Source organism: Lotus japonicus, chromosome 1, assembly GCF_012489685.1.
Source record: "Lotus japonicus ecotype B-129 chromosome 1, LjGifu_v1.2".
Taxonomy (NCBI): domain Eukaryota; kingdom Viridiplantae; phylum Streptophyta; class Magnoliopsida; order Fabales; family Fabaceae; genus Lotus; species Lotus japonicus.
Window position 1 is genome coordinate 42,991,316 of NC_080041.1, and position 15,979 is coordinate 43,007,294.

At 38.9% G+C, this 15,979-nt stretch overlaps 1 protein-coding gene across 3 annotated transcripts; it reads left to right on the forward strand.

Moving 5' to 3' along the window:
• Positions 1-7,409: 7,409 nt before the first annotated feature.
• LOC130727381 (uncharacterized) lies at positions 7,410-15,788 on the forward strand. 3 transcript variants are annotated; one of them, XM_057578526.1, is made up of 7 exons: positions 7,410-7,813; positions 7,940-8,098; positions 8,486-8,702; positions 13,636-13,824; positions 14,338-14,526; positions 14,917-15,185; positions 15,301-15,788. In XM_057578526.1, exons 1-7 carry the CDS (start codon positions 7,544-7,546, stop codon positions 15,460-15,462), a joined length of 1,455 nt encoding a protein of 484 aa, XP_057434509.1. In that variant the 5' UTR covers positions 7,410-7,543; the 3' UTR covers positions 15,463-15,788. The 3 variants fall into 3 exon arrangements, with proteins under 3 accessions (XP_057434509.1, XP_057434638.1, XP_057434579.1); XM_057578655.1 differs by having other exon boundaries at positions 7,411-7,813; positions 14,347-14,526; XM_057578596.1 differs by having other exon boundaries at positions 7,412-7,813; positions 13,645-13,824.
• Positions 15,789-15,979: the final 191 nt, after the last annotated feature.

The window sequence follows — 15,979 nt, forward strand, 5'->3', positions numbered from 1 at the left end:
GACAAAACTTTGTACTGGAAAAAGATTGGAAATGTCGAAACAAATCTGGCAACTTGGACGGAAACTTCGTTAGAAGTCCCGAATAGAAAAAGTCTTCATCCATCGCTCAAAACTAGGGTTTCGAAGCAAAGAAATTAGCGTCGGCGGACTTCCGAAAAGTAAATACTATCGTGCGTACAGTCCACGCAAAGACGTTGCTGGATGATTTGTGCAGCGAGAGCACACCAACACACAGTTCTCTTCTACCTAGATATGACGACATCTCAGAGGCTGCACCCCATGTTATATCTGAGGCAGACACTTCTGTCAATTTGGGCATCGAGGCAGTAGTCACACCTTACAATCCAACACTTATGGTTGTGCCTCAGGTTCGATCTGTCCTTGTTCCCAAGTTTGCACCCCATCTGTTTGATAATATGCCTGAGCAAGAGGAAGTGCAATCCAACTTGTGTAACTCGCAATTCAGACAATTGATTCCATGCCACTGGAAGTTGTTTCAATCACTGCTTGTTCATCTAGAAAACACACTCTTTCAATTTAATGGTATTCAGCGAAAACAATTTGATCCTGGTATTGTAAGACCCAAGTTTTTAAGTTTAGGATAAGTGAATAAAATTCCTATTCACGATTAGGTTGATGTATTGTGAAGGGAAACCTGAACAAGAGATTATTGAATGAAATAGATTTTATGAAGGAGAAAGTTCAGGAAAAGTCTAAGGATTGTATCAAAATTGATAAAAGTTATAGCACGATTAGTATTCGCTTAAACCTAGGTCAAGAACCCTAGTAAATAGCTAATTTACACTTTAAGACATGATGGAAACTAATTCCAAAAATCTTCAGAGAAATGTTAGAACTTCTCTTATTCGTCTATAAACAAGCGTTTCGATACGAAACCCCGGAATGTACGAACGTCAAATTCCAATACTCGAAGGTTTGCCGAAACCAAAACCCTGATAGTTCAAGAATCCTAAAATCAACCGACGATGAAGACTTTTTCTATTCGGAGCTTCAAATGAAGATTCCACACGCGTACACCCATTTTTCTTGATGTTTCCAATCTTTCTTCAGAAGGAAGTTTTCTCTTCCGACATTCACTGCAAAAAGTAGTTTTTCGGGTAAAATAGATTTACACCGACTTTGAATCGTTTACCTTAATTCCAAGAAACCTCTTTTGAGTTTTGGAATTCTGTCGCCAAAACCTATCTTAGAATTCACGGAGGAACGTGCAGGAAAAATCGGAATCGCGAAATTTTCATTTTTTCTGCATTTTCCAAAACCTATAAATAGTAAGAAAATGAGAAAATTTGCAAAAACTTCCCCATTTTCACCATAGAGGCCGCGAGTTTGAGAGGAGAGGGAGAAGATAATATTTTCGCCATTTCTTGCCCGATTGCTTCACAGTTTGTTGCTACTTGAAGACTACGAGGTATAGTTACTATCCCTCACATCTGATCGTCATTTCTGTCGACTTCTTCTATGTTTTTCTGTGCTCAAAGTGTGGAGCTTTTTGTAAAACTGTCCAAATAGCTTGATTTTAGTGTCTAAACATCTTCCCTACGTGCCCAAGAGTACTTCTAGCGGATTACATTTTGCCGAATGTCGCCGAAATGCCGCCGGAATCAATTTCTATGGGAAATACCCATTTTTAAGCAAAGTTGCAACCTTTAAGCTGAAAACTATCGACTTAGCTTAGTGCTAGTAGGATTAGTCGTCATAAACGTCGTTGTTGACGTCCCCATCAAAATTGTTTTTCGAAATTTCAATTTTGAAATTATAAGCTGAAAATAATGACCGAAATACCCCTGCAACAGTTTTCGATCCGATAATTTTTCCGAGTTTCAATTCACCTTAGTTACGACTAATAATAACCTAGGAACCAAGTTTGATCGAAGAAAAATCGGCCCACCTAATTGTGCATAGTGGCCGAGAGCTCCTCATTAGAGGGGGGGGAATTTCTTTTTCGAAAACTTGTCCGATTTCGTTAGATTATCGTACCTCGGAGTATATGCTACTTCGTATAACCCTAGTATCTATTGTTTGCTGAGTTTCTGACTCATTGTGATTGATTTCTGTGGTTTTTGCTCTAAAGGTTCTTTTGAGGAATTTCCCGAAGAACAAGGAGTTGATTGTGAAGGAGCGTGTGAAGAGAACCCTGGAGGAGCTACAGGTGAGAGCTACTCACTGAACTATTAGCTAATGCTTTAGGTGTCGACGCATTCGACTTGATTTACTGTTTATGCACTTGTTTGTGTTTGACTGAGAAAATGTTTTCTGAGGCTTCGGCTGACAATGATGATTATTTATCTATTGACTGTTTTTGAGTTTGAATCACATGCTATGTGTTAAATGGTTAATCTAGGATGTGTGATATCTGCTCTATATGCTAAGTGCTACGTGGTTAATCTAGGATGTGTTTATATATGAGCTATGATTGTTGGACTGTGCTGATTTAACTATGCTATTACTCATATATCTGTGGTACTGGAGAGTGAGAATAACGGGCAAGTCATGCCGAATTTTTATGAGATTTTGAGAGAGTTTGACAGGACGAACGGAGTTTGGGCCTTGTTATGTTTTAGTGGATCGAGACATTCTCTGGGAATTACTTGGGATTGTGGGATCTTTGAAACTCATAGGAAAATACGGTAAGACTAAATGGAAACTATTTTTACAAGGAAAACTCATAAGACATTAAACAACCTCTAAACCTTTAAATAATGATAACAATCTCGGATGCAAGCTTATGATTGAATTTTAGTTTTGAAAAATGAGAAGTGTCGTCGAATCCAAGTTTTAGGGAAATTGTAAGTTCTGAGTATGTTGATACTCCTTCGCTCTTTGAGCAGTTTGTTTAGCCATCCAAGGGATGAGCCGAGAAGAATCACTAAGGCGTGAGACCTTGTGAAAGCGTGAATCTTCACTGAGGCGTGTGACCTCGTGAAAAGCATGGATCTTCACTGAGGCGTGAGACCTCGTGAACAGCATGAAACTTCATTGAAGCGTGAGACTTCGTGCAAGTGTGTAAATTCACTGAGGCGTGAGACCTCGTGAAAGCATAAAACTTCACTGGAGCGTGAGACTTCGTGATTTTATAAGACTTCACTGAAGCGTGAGACTTCGTGAAAGCATTGATGACTCGAAGAGTTATCGTGAGTGATTGCACTCTTCTTTATGAATAATTGTATTTTGTCGCAGAATCGACATTTACCTTAAGGTATTCTTTCTAGAGACAATAAGTTAGTTAGAACACGTGACGACGTGTCGAGTGAGGTCGGAGACGTTGTTGGGCTAATCACTTTGCATTCATGCACTCATTTTGAGGTTAATACACGGCGGGATACCGGACCTCAGTGGATTCCAAAATGGTCATAAGACCCGGATTTCCATATAAGAACACTGCGGTGATTCTTAGTAGCAGACGGAAATGGCAGACCTTCGGGTTCACTGCTGATCTGACTACGCTTTGTGTGGTGTAAGAGACACGCGAGCAGAAATGGTCCCACCGTGGCTGGTGTTAGGGCTGACTCGTTGATGCCCATCTTTCCGGAATGCATCTTGTCAACCAGCATTGCATTTCATGCAACACGCATACTAACTTAGTCGCTGAGTGTGATTGATACTTGTTAAATCTATTTGATGCATGCTAATTGTTATTATCATCTTTTATATTCATTGTGAATTGTACAACCCTAGGATGCTATCTCTAACTTATAAGCCTAAGTGGCTACTCCTTATCTTTACCTATTGGATTTATTATTTACATAATTCTTTGGAGTTGACCCTCGCGTCTTCTGTGTGTGCTTTGACGGACTACGCCCATTGTCAGATGTCTATGGCGGACTGGTTTACGATGGTCCACCCTTCGGGGGGGACCCGGTTTGAGATGCTGGACCAGGATGACCCCGGTTCATGGGTGGTCGACCCCGCCGGCCACCGTGCGATCTATTCGGGGAGGATTATGGAGGACCGCGTCGACCGACTGGGACACCTGACGGTGACGGAGGGAGTGCTGAGGAGGTACACCGTGAGCTTCAACTTGCCACCTAACGTGCACTGCGGACCAGGAGTGGGAGCACCACCACCACCGTCATCTTCTGATGATGAGGACCCCTTAGAGGAGGAGCATGTGGGAGGGACTTCTGCGGAGTCTAGCTCACCCACCATCGCTATCATCGATGATCTTGGCTTGGGCCCTAAGCCCGTGAGGCCAGCACCGGAGCGCATCGGGGTAGCGAGAGGGGGTAGGATGGTGTACATAGACTTGGTCGTTCTGGATTCCGATTCGGACGACGATCACGCTAGCATGTAGGATTGAGTGCTGGTGTGAGCTCCTCAAGATAGGATTAGTGTAGGAGTAGAGTCTTAGCTCTGACCATCATGTTTCTAGTTGGGGACAGGGTAGTTCCTGCCGATAGCTTTTTGTGTGGTTTCTCTACGGAAATCACAGAGAGTTGGTTGGATTAGGGGGTCTTGTTTTAGGCCGTTTGGGCTAACTTATTCTCATTTTTTTTAGGGATGGTGTTGCGAACACTTAACTTTTCCTTTGGACTGTTCATATTGCCTACGGGCGCTACTTTCTACTACTTCTCGTCACTGGAGGATACTCGTGACGTGGTTTGTTACTTACGCGGGGGCTGTAAATATTATTGTATATTAGTTCTGTTATCTTTTGTTGGGGAGTTTATTTCTTTCAGTCTTTGATTGTATTATTGAAAAAAAAATATTCGCGTTTTTCCGCTTTAAGTTTCTTTTTGGTTACTAAAGTGATGCCACCGAAATCGGGGTGTTATAGGTATCAACAAGATGGACGCTAGTGTTTCAAAACAGGAGTCTCCACACTCATTTCCATGTGCTTTTATTAGATATTCAACACTCACTCTCCTTGGTTTAATTTGGAAGCCTTTTGATCCTGGTGTTTTGAGGCAGCTGAAGTCCTTTATCGTGATGAGAACTCGGGGTCGAGTTCTTCACAAGAAGAGGAGACTGATGTATGAGCTTTTTAGGATATTTTTAGTATTTTAGTAATTTTATTTATTCGTGGTTAGGATCTTTTTATTCTGTGAATAGGGTCTTTTAATTTGTATATTTTAGAATAGGATCTTTTAATTTTAGAATAGAATATTTTTAGTTTCATTAGGGTTTTCATATTTCTCTATTTAAGCAGTTGTAAGGCATGAGCCATAGGAAGTTATTGATAATCAAATTTGAGATTTTTATCTCTTTACTGGTGGATTCCAGACTTTCAGGTAGATTCCAGAGTTATCTTTTTAGGGTTCAGTGCTTGTTATCCCTTACTTTCTGGTGGATTCCAGAAACCTTTTATTTTAGGATTTGCGCTTGCAATCCTAGTACGACTTCCACTGTATCATAGCTCCTTTGCAAGTATACAAAGTTGCTCGTAGTAATAAATTGTCGATCCCTCGAGGATTGTGATTCAATACTAATTCTCTGAACTTCTAATATTTAGATTATGAAAATAAAAACCAATTTTAAGGATTTTGCAGATTGTAGCAATCACTCATAAAAAGTAAGAACGGAAATTAAAATAGTTTAAGAAATTAGATGAGAAGATAGTACTTGAGTCTTGTTTCACCTATTCGGCTTATACTTTCATTCTAACAATGTTCATATGAATCCAATAAAATTCTCTACGACGATTTAACCTATGTTCTAAGATGTTGATATCTCACACCCCTAGACTTTCAATTCAATTACTAAGTCTGTTTACCAGCACCTAGACCAGGGAATTGAAGATGAAGTCCTGTTTAAACTAGCCAACACAATTAGGTTCTACTCTTGAATCAAGCAGTAGGGAACAACTAATCTAATTGTTATCTTGATTCTCTAATTTCTAATCAACTTCCGTTCTCATAAGAATCAGTAAATTACTCGCATGCATTCAAGTATAATAAAGATAAATTGAAACAACTACGTAGATTGGAAAATATAATTCATATGAAGCAAAATTTCGAATCAAAACATAATCCTAAAAAGGATCCACAACCCAAGTACTAAAAGGGGTTTATCCAAGCATGATCATAATCAAGATTACAAGAGAGAAGAAATAGCACCTAGAATCTCCAGTAGAAGCCTTGAAAAAGCTCTGCAAACCCTAAGAGATTCGTGCTCAATTGCAATCCCAAAAGCTAAAGTGTTACAACGTGAAAAGGTACAAGAAATTAGGTTAAAATCAGGTTTTATACCCTTTACAGCGGAGTTTGGCGCATTTGCGCCAGGAAACATAGAAATGTGCATGAAAATTCGGGCAAAAATAACACAAAACGGCAATTGCGCGAAATAAGGAAGGAATTGCACGAATTTTCACGCAAAAAATTCTAGCAACTATGATGCTCAAGCATTTGCGCGAGAAACAAGCTAAATTTGCACGGATTTCATGCAAAAATCTCCAGCCACTCCATATCTTCTTCTTTTCTTGATTTCCTTAAATCTTAACCTAAAATAAAAAAAGGAAATAATTAAAAACTAATAACCGAAATTAACTAAAAGATAGAAAAAGATAACAACTTCAAAATAACTCCATTAAATCCTAAAGAAATCTATAAAAATAACCTAAAAACTATAATAATAAAAATAATTAAAATAACAAAATATTAAAATAATGCAAATACTTAACTAAAAATAATGAAATAACTTTACTAAACCCCACAAAACATGCAAATTACCACATCAAAGAACCATATAACCTCGGGTTATCAATTTTGTTGAAGCACATGGGGCCAAGATAAAATTTTCGAATTACTATTATATTATTTTATATGAGTATTTATCACTATCTTAATTTAAGATAAGTCATGTTTGAAAATTTATAATTGAGCCGTGTTATCAAGTCAGGCGACGAATAAACTTGTCTAAACTTGGGAGATGAACTATTGAATTGTTCTGGCTAGGAAAACCCTGGTACGAGTAATTAAGATATCCTAGTGATTTACCTCACTTTCTTGAGAACTTCTCAGATGCACTTGCTTGAGTGATAATGAGTTGATTTTCGAAATTTATAACCTTTTTGAAAAAATTTCTAAGCTAGCCCCTATACTTTGTTGAGTTGCTAATGTGATCTCCAATTGAGAAATTACGACGTACCATTTAGTTTTCTGATGTATTAAAAAAATAAAACTCGTGCAATATTATAAAGATGTGAGGTTTCAAATCCTCTACATTGAATAAAATACCAGTTGGTGGTCATCCTTCATATTGGGATCCCCCGATGTGAGGTTTCTACAAAAAAGTCGAGGCCTATCCAACATGTTACTAATGTCCTGCCCTGATAATCTAGAAGTGTTTCCTCTCCGTCGTACAACTTTTGTTAAAAAGAAATAGTTATAAAGATGTGCAACCTATTTTCTAAAAGAAGAAAAAAATGTACAACCTTATAAAAAAAATATAGTGCAAACCGCAATGTGGTGCTTATTGAATGTTGTGTCCCCCGCCCTCCCTACCGTTTTATTTTACAGGAGAAAACTTAAGAACTAGGGTTTACCCATGACCATGAGAGATTGTTGAGGCTGATTGAGCATTCGAAATGGAGGAGAATTCGCGGAGTGTTTCAGAGGCAGGAACGGTGGTGTTAGAAACCCTAAGAGGAAGAGGTTGGTGTTTGGAAGACACAGACCAATTGAAAGCCATCATCGTTATTCAATCTGCACTTGCCGATGACCGTTCCAAGGTGGTAGATTTCGTTGAATCGGAGCTTCTCAATTCGGACCTTAGATCCATCGGAGCCAAGTCCTTGCCCCATCCCTCTCTTCTTCGCAACCCTTCTTCGCATCTTCTCGGCCCCAAAGTCCTTCAGGCAAAGTCATCTTCTTTCAATTTCGCGAATTTTTCATTTGTATTCGGTTTCTGTTTGTGTTGTTGCGAATATTGTATTTATGGCTCAAAGTTGAATGGGATAATTTATAGTTGTTGGTTGTTACAGATATCTTCAGTGAGGGACATTTCTAAGAGCAGTGTGGGTGGAAGTTCGGGTGGCCGGAGACTTCTTAGACTATGTCTTACTGATGGTCACTCCGAGATCACTGCTGTAGAGTATTCTCACATTCCAGTTATACCCGATGATGTGGTTCCGGGTACTAAGGTAATACCATTTTTTATTTGTCATGATTATGAGCCTACAACAGATGGCATGGCATGGTTTCTCTTTCCGTTAGCAATCATGTCACAAAATTTTAAAAAATTATGTTGGTTAGCTTATTGCAATGTAGATTTTGAGGGCAGGATTTGTCGTGGGTTGATGCATGTTTGGAATATTATGATATTATGATTCATGTAGTTGTTACATAGACTTTACTAGATTACTGATTTGAAAGTTAGTTATTTACATTGTTAGTTGGTAGGTTAGTTTATGTGCTCAAGTATGTAAAAGAAGTTGCTTTCTCCGCTATGTGGATCTGTACTTATATATTTTATTCATTCTTAAATACGTTTTACAGTTTATGATACTATTTTTGTACTCCTTTGGCAGATTCGTTTGGAAAATAAAGTTGCGGTTCATAGTGGCATAGCTTGCTTAAATCCTAAAGTTTTGACTGTATTAGGAGGTGTTGTTGAGTCACTTTATGAAGAATGGCAGATGAACAAAAAATACTCAGTATTCTCCCGATCATCTGTAAGGCAGTTAGAGGATCGTGATACAGGTGGTCCGCCTTCATTTGTGAAGCTGCAGGTTGGATCTTCATCAGGTCAACAAAAAATAATCTTTCATTTCTTGATGTTTTCTTTGCTAGTGCATGCACTACTACTTTTTATGGCCATTGTATTTTGATAGGCAATGACCCTCAATAAAACCAGTCAAATTAGGGGAGCCATAGGGGGACAACTAACTACTGTTAGTTAGAGTATATATTTAGTTAAACAATATAAATAGTAGGAGGAAGACTGTTATCATGTGGTGAGAAAATAACAGATTTGAGAGAGGCCTAGACTTGATGAGTATCCCGGAGATTATGGTGTACCATTGTTGTTCCCATTCTTTGGGTCTTGCAGTAAACAATCAAAGCCCTTCTTGCTTCTTGTGTGTTTGGGTGTATTTTCTGATTCCAGATTTTTCAAATGGTATCAAAGCTCCGATCTGGTTGATTAGGTGCATGAGACTTTTGATGATTATCGACTTTCGACAACTTAGTTTGTTGATTATTATTGCCAAACTACCAGAAGAAATCTTGTTGGAATCGACTGTTGGTAGTAGACTTAGAAGTCAGAAGATGAACTCTGTGGAGTCCAAACATTAATCATCTAAGGTGGGGTGGGTAGTCTTAGGCCAGAAATAGGAGGCCAAACTGGCTGTCCATATGAAAACCTGGGGCAATAAGCAGCTGGAGAAGAAAAAGGAAACTGTCCCAAGTTACACGGCCCAAACTGCGGAGTAAGCCCAATTTGAAATAGGCCTGAATTGATGTGCAGATCCAAACTGTGAGTGTCCACTAGACTAGAGTTCATGTAGTATTAAGATGCTGCATCAGAAATAGGAGGCCAAACTGGATGTCCATATGAAAACCTGGGGCAATAAGCAGCTGGAGAAGAAAAAGGAAACTGTCCCAAATTACACGGCCCAAACTGCGGAGTAAGGCCAATTTGAAATAGGCCTGAATTGATGTGCAGATCCAAACTGTGAGTGTCCACTAGACTAGAGTTCATGTAGTATTAAGGTGCTGCATCATGTCCACACCGGTAACAGATCTGGCACTGCATGTTGCAACCTCCACGTCCTTTGCCTCCTCGGCGACTGCGACCACCTCAGTGTTGTCAATAGCGCGCAATCGCGGCGCAATAGCGGTGCTGCGTGGCGGAGCGGTGGTTGACCGCGACGCTGGAGGTCGTTGTGGCGCAGAAATCGCGTCGCGGCGGTAGCGGCTGCAATCGCGTCTGGAGCGGCGCGAGGAAGAAAGGAGGAAAAACCCTAATCTTCAGGGCGAAAACCCCAAGTTGCCCCCATATTTAAACATTATGTTAAACTTTTTAAGGGTAATTTTGGGTTTTCGTTTCTTTAGTGAAACGCAGTGTTTCAAGTGAGGATAAAAACCCTACTGTTCAGGGAGAAAACCCCAAAATGCCCTCAGATTTAAACATAATTGTAAACTTTTTAAGGGCATTCTGAGGCTGTCACAGTTTCTTTAAATGGAACGCTGCGTTTTACTCTTCTTCAACCTTGCTTCTGCATTCTCCCCCTGTTTTTCACGATGAAAACAGAGATCTGTTGCTGTCTTCTTCCTCCTTCCTCCTTCCTCCTTCCTCCTTCCTCCTCCTCCTCCTTCTTCCTCCTCCTCCTTCAGCGTAGCGGCCATAGCGCTACATGCTATAGCGCTATTGCGGATTTTGGGCTCGCCGCTACGCGACGCTATCCGCCATTAACAACACTGGACCACCTAACTGGCTGCCAAAACCATCGCGAGGATGAAAGTTACTGCCTCCATGTTGAGAAACTCAAGAAACAATTTGCCTGTGTAGATACACCAGAATTAGGATATGATTGCGAATTAAAGTTCCCAAAAGCACTGAAGCTGAAGCATCTCCAATCTGCCGTTTCTATGTACAATCAATTATGAATTCACGAGCAATTATCATTGCTTCAACTTCTGGATTTGAAGATGGAGAAGTTCGATTGTAAAAAGACAGTCAACATGGAGCTGAATTCTTTTGTAAGGTGATATGCCCCTTGTTGATGCAAGGGCTGAAATGGATCGTCTAGGATTGCTTTGGTGCTAAAAAAATTATGAATTGTAAGGAGGAATGGAGATGAATTGCGATCAAGAAAGAAATGGACAGAAAACGAGATGAATTTTTGTGGAATAGAGATGAAGACTTCACACAAAGGGGTGATTATCCTTTGATATGTCAGGTTCTTGAATCACTCAAGAAATCAAGAGAATCACTCTCAAGACATGAATTTCGAAAATTCAATAAGCTTTTCATTCATAATCTGAAAATTACAATGACAATGTGCTCTTTTTAAAGGAGAAAATTTCAGCCTAGATAGAGTTTTAAGAAAGGAATGAGTGTTAAGAAAGAGTTTTAAAAAGAGCACATTGTCATTGTAATTTTCAGATTATGAATGAAAAGCTTATTGAATTTTTGAAATTCATGTCTCTAGAGTGATACTCTTGGTTTCTTGAGTGATTCAAGAACTTGACATATCAAAGGATAATCACCCTTTGTGTGAAGTCTTCATCTCTTTATTCCACTAAAATTCATCTCGTTTTCTATCCATTTCTTTCTTAGTCGCAATTCATCTCCATTCCTCCTTACAATTCAGAGTTTTTTTAGCACCAAAGCAATCCTAGACGATCCATTTCAGCCCTTGCATCAAGGAGGGGCATATCAGAAGGCCATTGAAAATTGCATTTTGGTGGTCGCTGTGACTTACTGAATCTCCAATAGAAAATAGAAATCAAAACATTAACAATTGTCTTCATTCTTTTGAGATGATGAGTAGATCCCGAACTTTTGGTAATAGTCTTGAGTTGAGATCTGAGTTGTGTGGACTGAGCTTGAGATTGAGCTTGGGAGAAGTTTTGAATCTCCTCCCAAACTTGCCAAGAATGATTACAATTGATAACTGTAAGAAGAAAAGAATCGGAATGTGAAGAAAGTAACGAAGTAAAGAGCACAGTCTTGATGTTCCCACTTTAGGTATGCTGATCATTTTCTCTGTCTTCTTTAGTGAGAAATCAAAGATGAATATTAGGAAAAAGTTTGATTCATCATCATCATTCATCAAGCTTTATGCGGATCGAATGAGAAAAAGTTATAGGAGCATTTGATGATGCTCTGTTATTAGAACAAGAAAGAGAATTGGCGATGGAAGCCATGGATCAAGGACTGAACCTTGCTCTTCATGTCATATTGAGAAGAAGGGGAATTAGGTTGAGATAGAATTAGAGTGGGAGAAAACTGAGTGCGTAATGAAATTTTGATATCTCATTTGATTAACTTGATCGAGGGAAGCTCTTGTATAGATAGCTGAAGACTAAAGCTTACATCAAAAGCTTACAATAGATGCTAACAGAATTAAGCTTAACAGGAAACTAACTGTAACAGAATTTTGCTTAACAGGAAACTGTTACTGAATTCAAACTGAAAGTTTACTCTAGTAATTTTTCTTATCTATGTAATTTTATTTGCTTATGTATAAGTTTTAAGCATAATTTACATGTCTAAAAGGGGATCTTACAATCCAATCTACAGTTACACAATTTACTATTTTTGACCACCTATGTAAGATCCGATGTTGATAACATTGGTATTTACCCATCAAATGGGTTTGGGTAAGGGTAATTACTTATCTAATTTTGCGAGTTCTGGTGTGGGTATAGTACCTAACCCTAGTACAAGTAATTGTCCTAGTACAAATATATAGGTACCAGTGTTGTCAAATAGCGGTTATAGCGTAGCGTTTTTTTGGCTTACCGCTACTTCTCGATTACCCGCTATTAGCCGCTTTTTTCACTATTTTCCGCTTTAAGAGGCTGAAAATAGCGGATTCTTGGCTTACCGCTATAGTCCGCGATCCGCGACCGCGATTAACAACATTGATAGGTACTCAGGGGATTAATGTATGACAATTGAAGTTGCAACCACACGGGTATATGTTCGGGTCCCAGTATTACAATTATTTTATAGATGTGGGTACGGGAATGAGTACGGTAGTACCCTACCTATTTTCATCCCTAATTGCAATTTGTAACTAAAAACAGAAGCAGAGGGTCAACTCAGCTGGTGATTTGGAGACGTTTTACTGAAACGGAACCACACACTCAAGTGTGAGAACAGCTGTGAGTAAGCAGCTTTCCATTTCTTCCACCTTAAGGACAAGTGTGGATATATTAGGGAGGGGTATTAATAGTGGCAAAGTCCCCCAGTTACGAAGGTCTATGTAAATCATAATAGGGAAAGCCACTGAGGATAACTAACTATTGTTAGTCTGTGAAACAATTCAAATGGGAGTGATCATGTGGTTCGAAAATAATAGATTTGGGAGAGACCTGGAGTTTTGAGTACCCAGACCAGGATATTATGGTGTAATATGTTTTTCCCATTCTATGGGTCTTGCAATAAAGAATCAAAGCTTTTCTTGCATCTTGCGTGTATATTTTCTTATTCCAGTTTTTTCATACTTTTGGCATTAGATACTGCTGTTCGCACCAGTCCATTATTGTGTTATTATTGTTTGTGTGGACTACTTGATGGAGTAAATTACAACCTCCAATATTTGGGAAACTTACAGGAACAAACCGTCTTGTTTGGAATTTTCCTCCTTTTTGGGTTTTATGATACATGTAACTCCTGTTAAATTATCTCCGGGCATTTTTCTCCAGAGAAACAAGGTTCAAACATGGACACCTTCTCCTTACCAATTTCCATCCATTAAATAAACCATCAATGAAGATCATTGTAATAACTAATACCAAAATCCAATGGGTGATTTTGTAGGTTTCATAAGCCTCAAGGGAAGTCAATGTAATTGCTTGAGTCTCGATTATTTTGCAATCTTTGAACAAATATGGATACCCCTATTTTTGATTCTTTGTAATTGGCTTTCAAACCTGAAAAGGATTATTTGCAATTCATAATGCATGAGTAGTTTTCATTGAGGACAATGAAGCTGACATCTTGCAGGTTTTGCAGGTTATAACTCTAGAAGTGATAAGCCTATTGCTGTGGTGGGTGAAACTGAGATGAGGACAACTGGTATTGAGCAGAACACTAAGCAGAAGGCAGAGGTTCTGGACGTAAATCTAAAATCGAAATTGCCCCCAGGAAGATCTGACGACAAACCTAGTAGTTCATGGACTAGGCAGAAAGAAGGTGCTGCCTTTTTCGATCATTTTTTGCGTTTTTTTGTATGTATGATATGGTAATCTTGAGCTGCTCTTATCACTTTTTGCTGATTGGAATGGCATCTGGTTGCCAAGTGTAAAGGAGTGTCAACATAATAAACGGAACTTATTCAAACCCCACATGCAAATGCCCTGTTAAGGGATTGGCTGGTTGAATGGTTGATTTGATATTAACAAAGTGGCTTGCTGCATCTCTTGGGAAGATCAGTGTTTGCCAATTTCCACCCATTGCTATAAACCTCCAAGGAAGATCAGTGTAATAACTAATACCCAAAACTAATGGCTATGTTTTAGATTTCATAACTCTCAAGGGAAGTCAGTCTAATTTACTTGAGTCTTGATTTTATAATGAAATGTTTGAGCAGATATTGATACCTTATTTGTGATACTAATAATAGACCTTCAAACCTGAAAAGGATTGTTCGGTTCAGAATGCATGAGTAGTTTTTAAAGAGTTGGCGAAGAAGCTGACCTCTTGCAGGTTTTGCAGAATATAACTCTAGAGGTGGTAAGCCCATTGCTGTGGTTGGTGAAGCTGTGATGAGGCCAACTAGTATCCAACAAAACACTAATCAGGAAGCAGATATGTTGGACGTAAATCCAAGATCCAAATTGCCCCCAGAAAGAGCTGACGACAAACCTAGTAGTTCAGGGACAAGGCCGAAAGAAGGTGCTGCCTTTTCTGTTTTTTCCCCCTTCTTTTTTGTATGTATGATATGGTAATCTTGAGTTGCTTCTGAAATTAAAACCTGAATAGAAAAGGTGCACCAGGAATTGACATTTTCCCCCTCTTACGACTTTTTGTTGGTTGGAATGGCTTCTTGCCAAGTGTTAAAGGAGTGTCAACATAATAAATTGAACTCGCATCCAAATGCTCTGGGAAGGGATATGCTTGTTGGATGTTTAGTTTGATATATTCACTAAGAGACTTGCTGTGTACAGTATACGTAGAGGAACCAGAAGTCATTGAAATTTAATTGAACACTCAAATGATGAAACAATTTACATGCCTTTTTAATGATGGAATCCATTTTTGTTAGTTATTTGTTCTCTGTTACAGTTGTGGAATCTGTTCCTGTGCAAAATCAAGCTGCTGCCCAAAAATTACTTCAGAAACTGAATAACCCATATCAGGATGGTCGGAATCCTAAGGGTTGGAAACATAGGGGCAGAGGGAGACAAGAAGATCCAGTTGTATTTACTCTGGATGAATATGAAAAAAGAAAGTCCCAGGCAAAGCCTTCTATTAAAGACGATGTTGTAGATGTTAGTCGTGATGAGGATCTTGCTTGGCAGCTTCAGAATCAATTTAACCTTGAAGATTCTGGGGTAAGTTGTGTAATCTCTCTTAGTAATGTTTGTGAGTTTCGTGCTGTTTTGTCTTACTTTCCATCATTTTACTTACCCTTGCATCACCTGTTCCAATGCCCTATATGTTATTCAGGTACAAAGGGGTTCTCAGGAAACTAAGGCACAGGATATTAGAATGAGTATGTTCACATATGAAAGGGATTCTGATGGCAGTCATTCAATGTTTGAAGGAGGAAGAAGTAGGGGAAGGGGAAGAGGAAGAGGAAGGGGCAGAGGAAGAGGGAGGGGAAGATAGTGGTTAAGGATATTTAACTTTCTTGTGTCTTGGATATTTTTCTTGTTCCTTTCTTTTTCATTTTTATCCTTTTTTAGATACTGAAGCAGCTCAACGTAGATATTCTGAACTCGAACCTCAGTTAATATTATCATCCAATTCCTCCATTATTCAGCTGTGGGTCGGTCCATAGTGAATTATTGAAGGGAAATACGGTTCAATGAGTCTTAGCGAGAATCAGGGTCTTATGTAAAACTTCGCATCAAACTGTCAGGTTGTAATATGTTTATAAAGAGAGACAAACTTATGAACCGGATTTAATACATATGAATAGATATTTGACTCAATGTTTCGCTTCATTTTCTTGTGACATTAGAGGATATCCATTTTTACGGTGCCATTGCATGATTGCATTTTATAGGCCATGCATTCTTGGCGTAATTCAACTATCAGGCAACATTGTTGTTAATAATTCACTTTCACCCTTCCTGCGGTGGAGGCATCATCAACTTGGAAGGAACCGTATGTTTGGACAATC